The sequence below is a fragment of the Cavia porcellus genome, unplaced genomic scaffold (genome assembly GCF_034190915.1).
Source record: "Cavia porcellus strain 051 isolate PalLab524CR breed Dunkin Hartley unplaced genomic scaffold, mCavPor4.1 scaffold_2, whole genome shotgun sequence".
Taxonomy (NCBI): Eukaryota; Metazoa; Chordata; class Mammalia; order Rodentia; family Caviidae; genus Cavia; species Cavia porcellus.
Window position 1 is genome coordinate 73,283,446 of NW_026947485.1, and position 18,778 is coordinate 73,302,223.

The 18,778-nt window shown below is 41.2% G+C and overlaps 1 protein-coding gene across 2 annotated transcripts; it reads right to left on the reverse strand.

Moving 5' to 3' along the window:
* Nucleotides 1-1,159: 1,159 nt before the first annotated feature.
* On the reverse strand, nucleotides 1,160-18,773 carry Isca1 (iron-sulfur cluster assembly 1). 2 transcript variants are annotated; one of them, XM_063243892.1, is made up of 5 exons: nucleotides 18,565-18,773; nucleotides 9,121-9,174; nucleotides 3,212-3,244; nucleotides 2,871-2,976; nucleotides 1,160-1,456 (listed from the first exon to the last, which is right to left on the reverse strand). In XM_063243892.1, the coding sequence occupies exons 1-5, from the start codon at nucleotides 18,769-18,771 to the stop codon at nucleotides 1,308-1,310; spliced, it is 549 nt and encodes a 182-aa protein (XP_063099962.1). In that variant the 5' UTR covers nucleotides 18,772-18,773; the 3' UTR covers nucleotides 1,160-1,307. The 2 variants fall into 2 exon arrangements, with proteins under 2 accessions (XP_063099962.1, XP_003475112.2); XM_003475064.5 differs by lacking the exon at nucleotides 3,212-3,244 and having other exon boundaries at nucleotides 18,565-18,772.
* Between the last annotated feature and the right edge of the window lie 5 nt (nucleotides 18,774-18,778).

Below are 18,778 nucleotides of genomic sequence, written 5' to 3' on the forward strand. Positions count from 1 at the left end.
AAATCAATAAACTAAGAGACAGCAGGAGGCCTTTAAAAGAAAAGTTGGTGATAAAGGTGATATATTAAGTTGAAAAGTTTACATATTTTAACAACTGGACTTAGGTACAAGAAGGTCACATACTGGGAATTAAAAGAATTGCTTCACAATTACTATACACTCTGAAGAAAGCATTCTCAGCTGCTACAGTATCTTCTCTGTTGATACAAACCAATGCTTCCAAGCTCAAAGAAATACAAAGGAAATTCATACAAAAGGCTTTTGAAACAAGATTTTCCCTCTCAAGATTAAACTAAACTAATATGACCTTCATTAAATTACAAACAAGCTACCCAAATGCTGACCAGATGAAGAAGCCAGACTGGCTGGGGTGGACAGAGGTGTCACCTACCTGGGTGGGGGACCTGGGCACAGCGTCAGCTCTTTTCTGGCTTGCAGCATGGTGCAGATGCAAGTCTTGGGCTTCTCTAGGGTTGTGTCTTGAGCAATGGAGCTGAGGCGGGTGGTGGGCTCCAGCTTTTAAGAAACCCTCTAGCTAAGAGGAAGGTCTCTGAGTCAGCTTGGGGTACTATCTTTCTGGATGCTTGTAGTATGGCAAAAGAAATGGGTTAAAAACAAGGCAAGGAAGTCTTTCTCACCTCTTGATACCACCCCTCAGAACCAACTTGTGGTACGGTGCAAGGGAATCCTTGCCTGGTATTGTTAAGGGCACACCGTGGCATTTAACAATGACATTGTAGTGGTGCACACTGTAATCCAGTGACTCTGGAGGCTTATGCAGGAGGGCATGGCCTCATCTCAAGAAAAAGGAAGAAGCTATGACAGGTTTGGGCAGAAAAAAACACTATGCCACCAAGTTACTATCAGTAGGCAGGATTCGTGGCCTGACTTTTAGAAGCTGTCAGTCTGGTTGGGAAAATGTTGAGGGAGATGTGAGCCAATAATAATTTAATGATCGGACACCAATTCACCCGCTTCCTCAACTCCTTCCAGGAAGGCAATTTTCACAAAACTGGTTCTAACCAAGTATGTCAGAGTTAAGTGCAGGGCAGAATTTATCTTTTTTATAGAATAATGAGTGATCCAAAGAGGGTAATGGCTTCTCATTTTCTGTCCCTCATGGAAAATATAAACATCTTCTGGAATCTAACACACTGGCTTCATTTTCAAAATGCATCACTTTATTTTCCCCATCTGGAGGCCACACATTACAAGCCTTAAGCACTGACAGTCCCATGGTTTCTTCAGTACGCTCCGAGGCTCCCGGAAGCTTGCCTGGTCTTCACGGCCACAAGAGTCCTGAGGTTTCAAATATTAAAGCTTTCTCCACAGCCACAAGTTCCTTTGATATTCGGGTTATTGAAGACAAACTCACTGGATAATTTGTCTTCAACATAGTCCATTTCTGTGCCTAAAAGTGTCAGCTGTGCTTTCTTTTCGATGAACACTCTGACTCCTTCAGGAAAGAAAACATGAGTCATACGAAGCCCACAGCCTATGCAATCTGCTGACTCAAAGCACAAGGGAACCTTAAAGAGCAGCCACTAGCAAAAGTCAACAGGAAGCTTCTCAAGGGTTTCCTGACACCTCGAGAGGGGCAGGCACTAATTTCCCCACTCTCTGTCGAAACCAATGAGGTCACAGACTGTTTTACACATGTCAACTTCATGACAACACTGTACAAAACTACAGCTTGTCTTTGGTTGTCCTCATTTATTTTCTTCAGTTTGTAACATGAAAAAATGCTATTTTCAGAGATAGTTTTGTCTTTGTGGTGCTGGGGTCAAACCCAGGCCCCTGGGCATGCTAGGCAAGCATTTTCTTCCTGAGCCTAGCCCCTCATGGACAGTTTTGTGAAGATGGAGTCAGTAATACCATAGAAACCTTGCAATGCTATCTTATTTTTACTCTCAATCAATACAATGTCAAGCCTAAAACTGTGCAAACAAATGTTTAGTAAGACTACTTAACAGAATTACTTTAATAATCAGTATGATGGTTCTATTCTGGTTATAGGCTGAAAAAAAGCGTGTTTCCTAATTATGTAGGTAGAAGTCAACATGTTGGCACATATAATCAGATTAAAAAAGCTTTCCTCCTTATAAGCAATTGAGTCATTACATTATATAAATTATACATAATTACAGGTTTCCTGTAAGATGAAAATACTAAGGTTTACGATTTGAGTTGGTCTTAAACATGATACATTTTTTAGAAGTCTAAAAAACACGCTTTATTCATGAGTGACTTCAGTTTGTAAGATGAAAGCAGGCTTTTGACTGCAAGCCTCACTCTCACACACAGGCATAGCTGCAAGCTGGCCAGGGACCTTCCAGGCATGTGAGCGCCACTGCACATCCAGTGCAGGTGGGCTCTCCATGCTGTTGGACTATTTATCTTGTTGTAGACAGGTTTCTATCATATCATTGGGTTGGAATAGGGCTGCTGTGAAATATAATCATGAAAAAACTGAAAACTTTACTCAAAGTCCGATAGAGAAATTCTTCAAAACACTGAGTTGACATTACTTGACATACACACAAAAATGGCCAGTTGGTTCACTGTGAAGTTGAGACTCTAGTACTTTTCTGGACACGATGATGAGCTTTCAGCGTTGAAACAAACGCTCATCCAGTAACCTCTTACTTAGTTCCTAAGAACACAGTCTCGGGTTTATGTTTCACTCGGCCACTGACAAGACAGGGAGTGCCAGGTCACTTGCTGCTGGGGACAGTTCTGATGGCATCTGTCACTGTGCCTCTCACCTGGAACCCTCCTGCAATTCCCATTCTGAGCCTCGAGTGCCACACCATGCAGGTGGGACATTTCAGGAAAGAAAAAGCACCTGGGAAAGTGTGCCAAGCACTCACCGTCTTGAACAACTTCTTCATCAGAATCTCCTTTTGTTTTTGTGTATTCTAGAGTGTAGGAAAGGCCATTACAGCCCCTGGTTCGGACACCAACTTTCAAACCTACCTAAAAAAAGGATTGAAAATATAAACTTAGTTTAATATAGAATGAATTAAACAATTACACTAAATATTTAGCTATTATAATTATTCATTTTCTCTTAAGTTAAAACATATAAAACATATTGGATTTCTGGTTATAAAATGGCCCTGTATGTAATTTAAATGTAATAGGGAACATTTTTAAAATGATCATATCACTAGAAGGGGCCAGGAATGTAGCTTAGTGGCACAGGGCCCACCTGGCAAGTTAGAGGTCCGGAGCTCAATTCCATCTAGAAAACAAACAAACAAAAACCAAAACACTAGCAAAAATCCACCTAAACAATGTTTAGCTAAATACACATAAACAATAAAGAAAAACCCTACAGTCAAACAACAGTTTTTCCCTATTCTCTTCCAGTTCTAGTCATAATATAACCAGAAAAAGTTTTTATTACACCTAGACATAAAAACTTTACTTTTGATTTTGTTTTTACCTCCAAGACATTATTTTCCCCTGGACTTAATTTTTTAAATTATCATTCGCAAGTAGCGGCAAATAACATCCTGCTGTACCAACATGTGTTGATTATTTCTTTGTTTCTGCTGCACTGGGAGTTGAACCCAGGGACTCACTCAAGCCAGGCAAATGCTTCATGACCTCTCCTGTGGTTAAGTCCTTAACCCTTACTATCAAACATCTAGGTTGGAAATAACATTTTTTAAGAAGGGAAGAGTTTTATTAAAAATCACTTAAAAATTTCACTGTCTTAAAAATGTTTCTGGTCTAGCTCATTCTGAGGTGTTCTCTTCATCATCTCTCTTTACAGAAGCCTTCATTCTTAGGCAGAACCCCAAACATTCTCAAACATGTGGATTCAAATCCTGCCGCCAACAAAATGTATTAGGTTTACAGAGTCAGTTTGGGGTGCTGCTCTATGGGAGAGTACATAAATACCACGATCAGTGTCCTGGGCTCAATCCCCAGCACCACCAAAAAATGATAAAGAAGTTTAAAACATGGTCCAACACCACTTTTACAACAGCACTACCTAGCTGTGCACAGTAATGCTTGCCTATAATCCCCATACTCTGGGAGGCCAAGGAAAGAGGATTTCAAATTTGAGCCTAGCTTGCACAACTCAGCAAAATCTTATCTCAAAATATTAAAAAAAGGGCTATGAAGGGCTGGAGATATAGCTCAGTGGCACAGGCACCTGTCTGGCAAGGGTGGGGTTTTAAGTTGAATCCCTGGTACAAAAAAATTGTGCAGGAAAAAAAAAAAAAAAAGAATGCAAAAACAAAACAAAACAAAAAAAATGGCACAGAGGGTTGGGGGGTGTAGGGACATAGCTCAGTGATAAGGTCCTAGGTTCCATCTCTTGTACTGCTATGAACTAAACAAAACAAAACAACCCGAACAAATTCCCTCCAAAACCAATGTTGAATACTGAAAATTTCTGACAATATCTACTGGAGCTTATTTTTTCTTTCTTTCTTTTTTAAAATTTTATTTTGAAGAAAGTAAGACTGAAAGAAATAAAACAGAATAGAGATAAAACAAAACAATGAATGTGTTATAAAACTTTAAAACAAGATAAAAGGAAGCCAATAATGGCTATCATGATGTCTCTTGCTATTTTGAAAGTAACTTCCTATACCATCAGGCACAATAAAATCAAACAAAACAGAACAGAATAAAACCAATCAAAACAAAACAATGAAAGCAATACAGGACTTTAAAACAAAACAACAGGAATACAACAGTGGCTACCATAACGTATCTTGTTATCTTCAAAGCCTGCCTTGCAAGCAGGTGGTCATGAGTTCGATCCCTGGTACAGATAAAAAAAAAAAGAAAAAAAAAATCCAAAGTAGCTGCTTAATACCATTAGGCATAATAAAATCAAACTACAAAACAGAATAAAACCAATCAAAAGAAAGAAAACAAGTAAAGCAATACAGGGATTCAAAACAAGATAACTGTACATCAATAATGGCTACTATATTTTGTTATTTCTGAAATAGCTGTCTATGCCAACAAATATGATAAAATCAAACAAAACAAAACAGAATAGGGCTGGGGATTTAGCTTAGTGGCTAAAGCACTTGCCTGCTAAAGCATAAGATGGTGAATTTGATCCCTGGTACTAAAAAACAAAACAAAACAAACAGAACAAAACCAAGCTAAACAGAACAATGAAAGCAATACAGAGTTTCAAAACAGGATAATAGATTAACAATGGCCACTGCTGCGGACATCTCCCCTTTCACCTTCACAACATCTACTGTGCATTTTGGATTTTACTATCTCTCTAAGTTTTTATGCTAGAGAGACAACAGGATGTTCATTGATGTGACTCTGAACCACTTCACCCATGAGCATGATCTCAAATTGTATACATTTATCTACAAGAGCCTTGAGGTTGTTTCTTTATAGCCGAGAAGCTTTCCATTGTATAAAAGTGTTGTATCTTTCTTATCCATTCTGCAGTTGATGGGCAAGCTACCCCTACTTTTTTTCTGATTGTCTGTCACATACAGCATTGTATTATCTCAACTTTTAGTCTGAGTTTCCTTTTGAGTTCAATGTGTTTCCTGTATAAAGCATATTGATGGATCTTATTTCTTGATCCACTCTGCCTGTATTCTTTTTACTGGTGAATCAAACCCATCTACACGAATGGTTATGGCCAAAATGCACCGGCTCCTCTCTGCCATGCTATTTTCCTGTCACTGGCTGCCTACTTTCCCCCTCCATTCAGTTGCCCACCCCAGTGGGTGATCCCCCTCTGCTGCTGTTCTGTAACTATGGTCTTTTTCTCTCTTTCTAGAATGTCCTTTAGTATTCTTTGTAGGATTGGTTTGGTGGTCATGAATTCCTTCAGTTGTTCCTTGTCATGCAAGTACCTTGTTTCTCCATTAATTCTGAAAGATAGCTTTGCAGGGTACATCAATTTGGGTTGGAAGCTATTATCTTTCAGGACTTGAAATCCTTCACTCCAAGCTCTGCTTGACTTGATAGTCTGTGTTGAGAAGTCTGTTGTGCTTCTGATGATGGGTTTTCCTTTATAGGTTATGTTACTTTCCGATCTAACAGCTTTTAATATTCTGTTCTTTTACTGAATTCCTGGATTCTTGATTATTATATGTCTGGGTGTAGGTTTATTTTCGTTATGGTCAGCTAGTTCTACATGCCTCACTTATTCCCCATGTTTGGAAAGTTTCCTGCTGCTATTAATTCTGTAAATAGAATTTTAATGTCATTTATTTTGACTCTTGATTTTTCACTGACACCTATTCTTATTTTGCTTTGTTTCACCTTTAGCCATCGAGTTGTTATTTCCTAGTTCCTTGTTATTTTTAAGACCTTTCTTTCATGATTGTAAGCTGCACATCTGTCTCAAGGTTTCAAAGTCTATCTTCAGTATCTCTCAAGCAGTTTTCCCAGCTTTCAATGGAGTTTTTAATTTCCTGGATATCTCTTTGAATCTGTTTCATGCATTCTAAATCTCTCTTATATTGTTCATTCATGGTTTCCATCATTTTCCTATGCTTTTTTAAAATGTCTTCTTTAGAGATGCTTAGTAATTCTTTTATTGTTTTTCATTCCTTTTACCTGAGATACTATTTCTTTTCTAATTTCTTTTATAGCCTCATGAAGTTGTCTCTTTACTTCAGTTGCCATCACTTCAGAAACTTCAGGTGTGCAATTTCCGGTCTCTTTCATGTTTTCATCTCCTGGACTTGCTCTGCTTGGGTTGGAGCCCAGGGATTGCCTTTTACTTCTTTGATCTGACATTTTCTTGAGTTCTTTCAAACAAGTGGGCAGTGGGGTCCCAGGCACTTCCCATATTGGCTACAATTTCTCCAGAGCATGACTGTTTGGTTCTCCTGGTCAGTATTGGCTACGAGTATCCAATGGTGGCTACTGAGTGCACTGGTGCAGGGCCGACTGCTATTTTTCTCAGCTTGTGCTGGCTACCTGAGGCAGAAGTGGCCCAAGAGCTGCTGCAGTGCATGCAGGGCCAGGGCCAGCTGCAGCTTCCCTACTGAGCTGGTTACCTTGGGCAGTATCTTCTGAAGGCTGCTGCAGTGTGCCTGGGGGCAGGGCCTGCCTTTGCCTTCCAACCTGAGCTGGTTACCTATTGGACAGTGTCTTCTGATGGCTGCTCGAGTGCCTGGAGCTTACTTTTGCATTTAAGTATGCAGTCAAAGTATTACAATCTGAAGTATGACTTGACCAGTAGAGACCAATTCTCTGAAAAACAGCAATGTTTGATTAAGCAATCATGAAGTGGCCAATTTTATTCACCTTCGGAGTGTCAGCTTCAGGAATGTAAGAGAGATTCACATCCTCAGAGTGGTAAACTGGTGGGACAAATCCCTGGACCACATGTCATAAGTATTTGTTTCATTTAGTTTTTGTCTTTGTAAACAGGAAGAAGACTTGAAGCAAGAAGGTGGCCAAGTAGTAGGAATGGAATATAAACTTCTAGAAGTACATGAGTTGGGTATGGGGGAGCATACCTGTAGACCCAGTACTCTGGGAGGCTGAGGCAGAAAGACCACAAATTCCAGTATAGCCTGGGAAACTTAGCAAGTCCCTGTCTCAAAATGAAAAAGGGCTGGTAATGCAGTTAAGTGTGAAGGCTGTGTGTTTAAACCCCAGTACTGCAAGGATAAGTAGAAACACAGCTTTAGGTAACTGGAATCTGGAAAAGAGATCACTCGTGCTGTAAATCACACTTTTTTACATCAGTATGAACAAATATCCCCTAAATATACACACTTCCTGTTTCACTGGGTCATTGGCCTGTATGAATTTGGTTGGAACACTGACGTCTGTTATGTTTCATAATTTTTAGGAGAGAGCACTCCCATTACATTGTCATGGTGATTGTACAGAGGAGCAGAGAAAACAACACTATAGTCTTTCTGTTGTTATTCTTTCCATAGTTTAATTATTAGCTTTTTTTTGTTTTCTGGAGACAAGGTCTCACTATATAGTTCAGGCTGGCCTTGAACTTGCTATGTAGTCCAGCTGGCTGGTAACTCATGATCCTCTTGTCTCAGCCTCCTAAGTGCTAGGATTACAGGAGTGTACTACTACACCAACTTAATTATTGACAAGTCACCATTTGAAATGATTTACAGTATTCTACCAGCTATTAACAATGTGCTATGAGTAAGATAATGCACATAGCCTAACTCAACAATTCTATATCTAGAAACGCATTTTACACAGGTATGTTAAGTAGTGCCTTCACATCCAGACCAGTGATGGTGAACTTTTCAGAGACTGAACACACCCAACCTGCAACCCCAAGCCCATTTATTACAAAGTGCTAACACTGCAACTAAACCTGTACACTGAGGTTTTAGTTTAGGAAAAATACTCACTTGGCTCAAGTGCCAACAGAGGACTCTGTGTGCCCATGGCTGCATGCGTGCCACATGTCGCCTCCAATGGATGTGGCACACTACACCAAGAGCTGTTGGATGCTCTTGTTGGATGTGAAAGGAAACAACTCAAATGGTCTTTACCACACAAGGAGGTTCAAGAATTCAAACCTGTTTAACAGATGTGCTACACATGCAGCAGAAAGACCTTCAGGGCAAACAGCAAAGTATACCCAGAGCCCATACAATGTGCTTTTCTATATGGGAAGAAAGAGAAAGAAAACAAGCATTATCTAAGCCAGTGGTTCCCCTGGGGAGAGTTTGTGCTTGTCATGGCTTAGAAAGACAGGATGCTATTTGCACCTGGGAGGTAGAGGCCTGTGGTACTGCTGAACATCTTCAGATCCACATTAAAACGCTGGCAGTGTGGAGACTGAGAATCTTCGCCTAGCCACATGGTATGCACAGACTATCTCTGGAAGGACACTAGGAGGCTGCCTCTTTAAACACAATGACAGTGAGGAGGAGCCTGGACTGACAGTAACTTTCACTGAACACCGGCTCTTCGTGACTTGAATTTTAAAAATCATGACTGGGGCTGTAGCTCTATGTCAATGGTAGAGTGTTTGCCTAGCCTGCCTGCAGCTTTGGTTTGACCTCCAGCACCTCAAAAGCAAGCAAACAAAAATAAATCCTCAATAGAACAGACTGTTTATCATAATACAACCTTTAATGTTTTACTGAATATCTGAGAAACTTTACTTACATGCTCAGGTTTATCTTGAAGAAGCTGTTTTATCTTGTTTACTGCAGAAGGTGTCTGAAAAAAGAAAATGGTATTCAGTTTTTACAGTAATACAATTTGAACTCAAAGCAGCCAACTGAATAGTCTTTAAGAGTATTTGCTCTTTCATTAGCAAATTCACATGACAAATTTATGTTCCATTCACCCCAGGATACTCTGTGCATTTTGTTCACAAACATATAAACTCTATCTTAGGCACCTGGTCAAGATCCCCAACTGCCTGTATGAGGGGTACAGCAAAAGAATGAAATAAGAAACAGAGACAAATTTAGTAATGCATGATCAGGGGCTGGAAGGTCAATGCCTCAGGACAGGCAAAGACCCAGATACGCCAAACCAACAACTATTTATTGGGCGTGTACAATGTAAATTACGTCTATACAATGATAGGAGGGGCTAACAGAAGATTCAGAGCAGGCAGAGATGATTTATGTTAAGAAGGATCATGTTCTGGCGTGGTCTTTTTCATCTTAGCAGTCTAAGTGGGTGGGAGAGAATGGCCCATGCCAAGAGTTAATGAGGAGTCTCAAATGGTGATACTATAATCTCAAGCATCCATGCGTCCCTTAGGGAAGTATACAAAATTAGCCATTGTGAATTAGTGGTCCTAACCACTCTACTCAACTAAGAGCACTCTTTATATGTCACAATATTTTACTAGCAAATAATTCTCTTACTCTTGCTCCAAAGTGCAGGTCAATTCTCTGTCAATCTACTTACATCATGTGGTAGTTAACTGTCATTGCGTGGCAATGCCCAGCCAGCTGGAGTCAACACGATTCTGGGAATGGAAGACCCACTTTAAGGAGTTCTGTGGTGGGAAAGGTGTAACATCGAAAGGAGAACAGGAAGGAAGGATTTCAGCTGGTTTTCTGCAGAGGAGCTTTGGCTGTTCTATTTGTAGGAGTTCCAGTCTTCTCTTTCACCTTGGGCGGTGTCACCTGGCTTCTTCAGCTTCCAGCATCGGCCTTACTCCCTGCTGGTGCAGACTTTCTAGTTTCTAGGGCTGACCTGTCTGTCTCCTGGTGCAGACTCCTTGGGATTACATTGAGGATCCTGATGTGGACTTGTGCAGGACAGTGTTGTGGGCTCCAGGCCTTTGGCTGGGTCCTTCAGATTTCCAGTGCACACACAGACCTTTTGTACTCTTCTATATTTGACTGTAGGCCAATCTTGTAAATTTCTGTGTCCTGCATTAAACCTCATTCTGGAGCATGTGGAGTCTTTTGAGGATCATTGCCTCAGCCCTGCAAGCTCTTGTAAGCACTAATACACATTACAAATGTAACTTTTCAGGGTAGTATCCATTTTGTGCACCTGCTACATGGCCAGCAAGAGCACACTGGCAGTCACGCAGAGGCCCAGAAATAGCAAATGAATGAAGCAAGCGTGTCATCAGAAAAGCCAATCTTCTGGTGTTTTTCTGGTTGATGTTATTCCCGTTATTTTTCTCCCTTCCTCACAAACTTTCAAATTCATCAAAATGCACATCTAGAGGAAAGTGTTACACCATAAAAATCACTCAAGATGTGCTTTTCCTACCAGTCTCACACCAATGTTCAATGTGGACTTGGCAAGCAGCAAGGACCTCCAGACAGACAGAAGTAAGCAATTCAGTGAGAAGTAAGAACAGGAGTTATTTCTCTGGAGAAATATCTGGTCTTATCTAGCCCAGCATGTGCAGGCCATGTTACCAAGTGAAGGAACAGGAATGCTGTGAACAGTGTGGCTGGGGGCATTCCAAGTTTAGCGTAGGCAGGTGCCCCAACAATCAAGTGGAACAGTTTCTCTGACTTCCAGCCCCTTACTGTGAAGTGAGGATTAAGGCACCTCTTCCTCGGATTCTTATGGAGTAAGATACTGGAATTCATGAAAGGGGTTCTCGTCCTTTTGTCAGGCACAAGGAGCTCAACCCAGCAGTTATTATCACTATGGTAAGTATGTAATAAAGAGATGATGGTCTTCCTACTTCCTGTTTCATTAGCTCCTTAATGGTAGGATGGCCCTCCAGTTTTTGGGCTGATACTTCACTGGCTTATGAAATCTCAGTCTGGGTATTCTGACCTATGATACAGTAGTGAACTGTAGCCAGAAATCAAGTCTGTGCTGAAGGAGTGTGTCCCAGGGAACCACCTCAGAATCTGCTTATTACATGGTAAACAATACAGACTCAACTTAGAAGGTCATGAAGCCAATTCTGAAGGCTGACACCAGTATTTTAAAAAATGTAAGAAGTGGTTGGGCATTTGTGTGTAATCGGTTACTCAGGAGCCCAAAGATGGAGGACTGCAAGTTTGAGGCCAGCATGGGGAATTTCATGATACCCTGTCTCAAAACCATATGCAGGCGCTAGGTTCAATACTGAAAGTGTATGTGTGTATGTGTGTGTGTGTGTGTGTGGGGATGAATAAAGAAAACAATGCATTGCATTTAGTAAATATGGATGTTGTTCAGTGAAACCTTTTTGGTTATATATGGTTATGTTTGTAAATATCTATGCTTATTGTAGATGTAAAAAAGATGAAAACCCTGCCACCAACAAGTGGCCTTTTCCCACGGCTCTACCAGAAGATGAGGTGAACAGCAGGAAAACATGGAACGGCAGGCCAGGGCAGAGGAAGGAAAAGCAAAAAAACTGTGTTTTTTGTTTTGAGATCACAGAGTATCAACCTAAAATAGTTATAGAAATGTTTCTTAAAGTGCTTGTTTACACTTCTAAATGATTACAACCAAAGGCCAGCTCTCTTCCATTTGTAGATTTTCATGGGCACATTTCTTTAATTTTTAAGACATAAAATCAAACAAAATAAAATAGATAAGGCCAATCGATCAAAACAAAACAGTGTAAGCAATACAGCACTTTAAAACAAGGTAATAGGAAATCAACAATGGCTGCCATAATGCCTCCTGTTAACTTCAAAATAGCTGCCCATACTATCAGACCTAATGAAATCAAATATAAGAGAATAAAACCAATCAAAACAATGAAAACAACACAGGACTTTTAAAACAAAATAATAGGGAATTAACAATGGCTAACACTTTCCCTTTTTAAACATTTCCTCGCCTTTCGCTTTCACACTATTACTGTACATTTTGGATCTCACTAAGGAGACAACATGATGTTCACTTACATGAGGTCAAATCATTTCACTCAAGAGCATGATCACAAGTTGCATCCATTTACCTTTACAAGAGCTTCACGATTATCCTTTATAGCTGAATCGTTTTCCATTATCTAACCCTGCTTTTTTCTGGGTCCCTGTTGCATGGAGCATTGTTCTCTTTCCTTTGACTTTCAGTCTATGAATGTCTTTTTGAGTTAATGTATTTCTTGTATACCACATGTTGTGGACCTTGTTTCTTGATCTACTCTTTCTTTTTACTGGTGAATCATGCCCATCTATGAATGGCTATGGACAACATGCACCGGCTCCTCTCTGCCATGCTATTTTCCTGTTGTTGGCTCCCTACTTTCTCCCTCCATTCAGTTGCCTGCCCCACTGGGTGATCTCCTGCCGCTGTTTCTGGGACTGTGCTCATTTTTATCTCTCTCTAGAATGTCCTTCTGTACTCTTTGTAGGGTTGGCTTGGTGGTTATGAATTCCTTCAGTTATTCTCTGTCATGTAAGTATCTTATTTCTCCATTTTAAATAGTTTTTTTCAGGGTGCATTAATCCAGGTTGGAAGTTCTTTTCTTTCAAGACTTGAAATATTTCTTCTTGACTTGATGGTTTGTGTTGACAAGTCTGTTGTGATTCTAATGGCTTTTTCTTTACAGATGATGTTTTTTTTTTTCGTACCGTGAATCAAACTAACAACCTCATGCTTGCCAGGCAGTTGTTTATGCTGCTAAGTTCCCAGCCTGTGATGTTTCTTTTCTTTAACAGCCTTGAATATTCTGTTGTTGTGCTGAATTTCTGGGATCTTATTGTATGTCTGGGTGTACATTTATTTTGGTTATGGCTAGCTGGAGGTCTATATGCCTCCCTTACCTGAATGTCAGGTTCTTTTCCCATGCTTGGGAAGTTCTCTGCTATTAATTCTGCAAATAGTTTCTTTATGTGTTTTGTGTTGACTCCTGCTTTTTCACTGACACCTATCATCTTTAAATTATCTTTTTGTGAATGTGTTTCTTGGAGCCACTGAACTGTTTCCTGGTTCCTTGTTATTTTTAAGGGATCTTTCCTTTAGTGATTGCTAGTTGCCATCTTGTTTTCAAGGTCTAAGAGTCTATCTTCAGTTTCTTTCAAGTGGGTTTTGCTAGCTTTCAATGGAGTTAATTTCTTGGATATCTCTTTCAGTCTGTTTCCAAATCTCTATATTGCTTATTCAGGGTTTCTCTCATTCTCCTATGCCCTTTATTTTTAATCTATGTCTTCCTTAGATATGTCAGCAATCTTTTTATTATGTTTGTCATTTCCTCTTTTACCAGAGATATTATTTCTGATCTGAGTTCTTTTGCAGTCTTTCATGAACTAGTTTCTTTACTTCAGTTGCCATCACCTCAGAAATTTCAGGTGTATGACTTCTACTTTCTTTTATGTCTAAGTTTCCTCAACTTGTTCTGTTTGGGCTGTTGGTCAGAGATTGCTCTTTCGTCTTGACATTTTCCTGGGTTTCTCTGGATAAGCAGGTTGTGGGGTCTCAGGCATTTCCCATGTGTAGGGGGATGGGTCAGGCATTTGAGCATCTTTCAACCCAGGTTCCACAGGATGAAGGTGGCATGTGTGGTGGGTGAGCTCTTCCAGACATTCAAGACTTCTCCAAGGCGTGGCTGGCTGTTTCTCCCAGCCCCTGCTGGCTACCCCCAGGAGAGTCCCTGATGCCCAGTGTGTACCTGGGGGTTGGGCTGGCTTTTTCCCACATTTCTTATATGGGTGCTGAATAAATTAATTATCAAACAAAATTTTGATAAGTTAAAAGGCTTAGCTACAGGAAAATATGGGGACTTAAAATGCACTGCCTAATTCTGACTGAAGAAAGCAGGTCAGAACTGCAGAAGGCATCTTACAAGAACGAACGAACAGATAGGGCTCACACCTGCACAGTCTGCTCCTCAGTGTCAGGGTGCAGATGTGTTGTGGCTGGAGACTGAACACAGGGCTTTTGTGCTAAGCTAAGTCTCCACCATTGTTTCTGTTTCATTTTGAGGCACCATCTCACTAACCTGCCCAGACCGGGCTCACAACAGCAATCCTCTTGTCAGCCCCTTAAGTGCTGCAGTTCCAGGTGGGTGCTACCATGCAGCCCCAAGTGATTTTACTTCTAAATTAACCAATCTGGTTTCATAAAACAGTATATGAGGTTTATCATCTAAATATATAGTGAATGCTTGAATTAAAAAACATTACTGCTAAACACACTTGCTGTTAGTCCCCCTCAAAATAATCTCCCTTGCTTTAAACGTATAATTATTTTTGGCCACTCTACAGTTGTTTTGGAAGTCAGTCTTCTTTTGTCTTTGTCTCTCACTACTGCCTCAACATCCTGATTTAATTTAAAATGTTTACCTTTTACTGGCATCTTAACTTGGGAAGAAACGGAAGTCTCATGGTGCCAGATGTGATGATCACAAGGGATGGTATACACCATAATGTTAAGAGCCTGTCTTTAGCACTGGGTGTGCAGTGTACACCTACAGTCCTAGCACTTGGGAGGCTAGGGCAGGAGGATTATTGTAAGCTCAAAGCTAGCCCATGCTACACAGGCAAGTTCAAGGCCAGCCTAAAACTACATAATGAGACCTGGGGGGGCGGGGGCGGGCGGGCCGGGGGGAAGCCTGTCTTTCTGTTGAATGGCATTTGGTAGCAGTATTCACTACATTTTTAGTCACACTTTGAAAAGACAGTGTTCAAAGAAAAGGGGAGTATTGGTAGTTTCTTTTAAAAAAATTTTACATTCACCATATACTTTGCCCATACCTCATATTTTGTTCTTTTCTCAACTCCCAGTAGAAAACATTTAAACACCATACATAAAAGCTAGTCATGGAGAATGGTCTACTTATTACTAAGCTGCTGATGTTTATTTACATCATATGTTGACCAGCACTGGAAGGAAAAGTAACATTAAATAAGAATCATATTGTGAAAGAACAAAGCTTGCATCTTAATTTTCCTGTGACACACGCAAAGCAACTACACTAGGGGACAGTTACCAAGGACGCACAACTCAGCTGAGTATTAGACTATTAAGGGGAAATGACCTACTAAGGGGAAAAGATAATTTGTGAAATGACTGATCTGATTTTTAAGACAAGTCAAAAGGGCTGAACAAGAAACATCTGAGATTTTCTTCTTAGGACTCCAGACATAAAAAGAACTTTTTGTATGTTAGTATCAGGCAGAAACAAAGGATTCTACTTGGCTCTACCTACATCTATTTGCATAATTTACCAACTTTTTTTACTTAGGGGTAAAACGAATCTGGAAACAGTTTAAAATCTTGTAATGAACAAAGCTCCAGGGCCTGGAGGCCTTCTAATATCAATGCTCACTCTAGACAACCAGGAAGCCCATACCTTCCCAAGAAACTAAGTACAACTAGTGACTGTAATTCTTGTTTTTCTGAGATGAAATCTCACTATGCAGTTCAGGCTGGCCTTGAACTCACTACTGTAGCCCAGGTTGGCCTCAAATTTGTAGCAATCTTTCTGCGTCAGCCTTCAGAGTGCTGAGATTACAGGTGTGTGCCACCACAAGTGGCTGATGTCTCTGTAATTCACCTATGATTTGGCTTGTGAATTAAAACTGAGGATAGGGCTGGGGATTTAGCTCAATGGCACAAGGGCTTAACTGGCAAGCAGAGGTCATGAGTTCAATCTCCGATACCAAAACAAACAAAACCTGACAAGATTATTGAGATCCACTGAGATTTAATGATGGCTTTTAACTTACTATCTAAAATCACAAGAATGTGACTATTTAAAGTGTCAGAATTTGTTTAAGGTATTTTAGTCCACTTAAAAATATTATCTCCAAATCCATCTTACTTCAAGGCTAAGAAGAGAACAGGAAGAGGGAGGAGGAGAAGGAGGGAGCCAGGGACACAGCTCAGTGGCACAAGGGTCTGCCTGGCAGTTGCAAGATTGTGAGTTCAATCCCCAGTACAAGAAGAGAAAGGAGGAAGAAAAGGGAAACAACTACAACAAAGATAAAAAGAAAAAAAAAATATCTCCAGGTTGCTTTCCTTGTCAAAATTGTAAGAAAAGGCACTCTAGATAAACATCTTGTAACCATTTCCCAGCAACACAACTTGGACTTTTCTCAATGTTTCTATATCTTGTCATTATGGTGTTTTACTTGGCTCTCTTCTTATGTGTGTATAAATATACATATATGTTTGTAATCTTAGACATAGAATTCTGTACTTCCATTAAAAAATTAATATTATGTTCTCATTTGATACATGGTTATAAACCTACATTCACCACTGAGTACCTTTTAGGTGTTTGATATTTTTGTTATCATTTTTTATTCTTACAAGGATGTGATTTAGATATTAACAGTACAATATTTGAAGACTTACAATGAGTATAATACCAAGATCTACTCTCATATGTTTAGTCATTCTCTTGTCAAACACCACATCCACTGTGTTTTTTCTCTTTGTGCTGGAGTTGAACCTTGTGCATAGTAAGCACTTGCCCTAGCTTTGCACTTCGCTCTTGTTCCTAGTTTTTCATAATGGAGAAAAATAGCTACTGAGTGCCTTCTTGTACAAATCTTATTTTTTGGTCTCTGTTTCAATGATTTTGGGTCCTAGCCAAGTGATTTACTGGCTTCCTATTAAACATTAAACCTTTCTCATCAGGTTCCACTAGAAAGTCAAGCCCTAAGGTACAATGTGCTAGGCCATTAACACAGGGCATGTGGAAAAGCAGCATTAACACTTTTTTCCTACTAATTCCTAAGTAACTCCTAGAGTTTATAAAGTTACCCTTAACATTAAGCAAAATAAGTTACTTCTATGACACAGCCAGGCAGGATCCCTCCTAACAATTACTAGCGAACACAGAAGCAAGCAGGCCAGACAAGTGTAGGGACCAGGCCTGAGAATGTAAGGTATGTTTATTATTATTCCTCATCAGAACAGCACAGACTTTGTCTACAGCTGTGACCATGGAGGAAGGGAAGTGTGTAGGTCACGTTTTTCTTGTCCTCTCTTTTCTTATAAAATAGTCTGGATAAATGTTGCTGAACTAGCAGGCACGGAGATGCCAAACGATGAAGGAAAAAAGAAAAAAAGGAACTGTTGCTGGATCCTCTGGCTTTTCCTGGCTCTTCCATTACTGGTTGAAAAATTCTTACGAATATTGAGTAATATATTTCTCAGACTGAAATGAAACACATTCTGGATTTCATGAAGTATTTTCCAGACACGAAAACAGGCATGCTACTACAGGAAAAATACAGTAAAAAGTGCAGGTCGTATAATTACGATAACCTCCAGGGCTTAAAAACATTTCAGCGTCCTGTTCCTCTCTGATTTTCCTTCATTTTGCTTTAACTAATTTTCTGGCAACAGGCCTTATTATGGCATTAGATGAAACGGACTCCGTGATTCAACTGAGTCTTGATTTCCCAGTGCCTACGTGACTGCCAGCACCGCAGCTGGGTGTCTGTGAGAATACCAAACCGACCCTTATGTTGCTTAGTTAGGTAAAAATCTGTTGAAACCACACAAAGATAATAACTGCATTACATTATGCATCTTCTAAACAGCACCCTTTACAATGGTTAATTTCACGTTATGTGGATTTTCTTTCGTCTTAAAAAAAAAAAAAAAAACAACCTGCACAAGCTGAAACGGGGGGATCCCAAGCTCCAGCTCAGTCTCTGCCAACTTTAAAAGTCTACGTTTATAAACAAACAAACACAGAAAAGAAAAAGGCCGGGGCTCGCTCCCCAGGGCGGCGCAGCGCTGCAGGGCCAACGTGCCAGGCGCCCCCACTCCGGCTGGGTGCCCGTGCCCCGTGCGTCTGATCTTTGTCCGGCAAAACGCTGCGAGTGCGGCGCGCACGCCGCATCTTTTGCCCTGCAGACCTTGCGACGCCGGACGCCGCAGGCCGCAGACTTCCGCACCGCAGGGACCCTAAAAGGAGCCAGAGAAGTGGCCCAACGAGCGACGCCTGATGCGGGGGTGCCCCTGCCCCCCGGGCTCGCTCCCGCACGCAAGGCCTGCCGGGAGACGTAGTTCGGGGAGCCCACCCCACCAGCCCCGCCCGGGGCTTGTTTACCACCGCTACCGGGACCGGCAGGGTCACTACAAGAGCCGGCGACTCCGTCCCGCGCTCGGGCATGCCTGCAGCCTGCTCTCGTCGCCTCCTGCTCTCGTGACCTCCCCAGCTGAGGGCGGACGTGCGCCAATGTCACGGCCCGGACGTGCGCCGCGTGCACTCACCAGCGTAAGGGCGGCGCGGGTGGGCTGCAGTTTTCTCTTGCTCACAGCCCGGACGGTGGCCCGGACTAAGGAAGCCGACATCTTCGCCGTCCGGGCGCCCGGCTCCCTGAGGCCGGACCTCAGAACCCTCAACCTCTCTCCATGGACACGGCTGGCGCACTGACGCCACAAGCACCCGCGCACGCGCCCCAGACCCCGCCCCGCCATTGGGCGG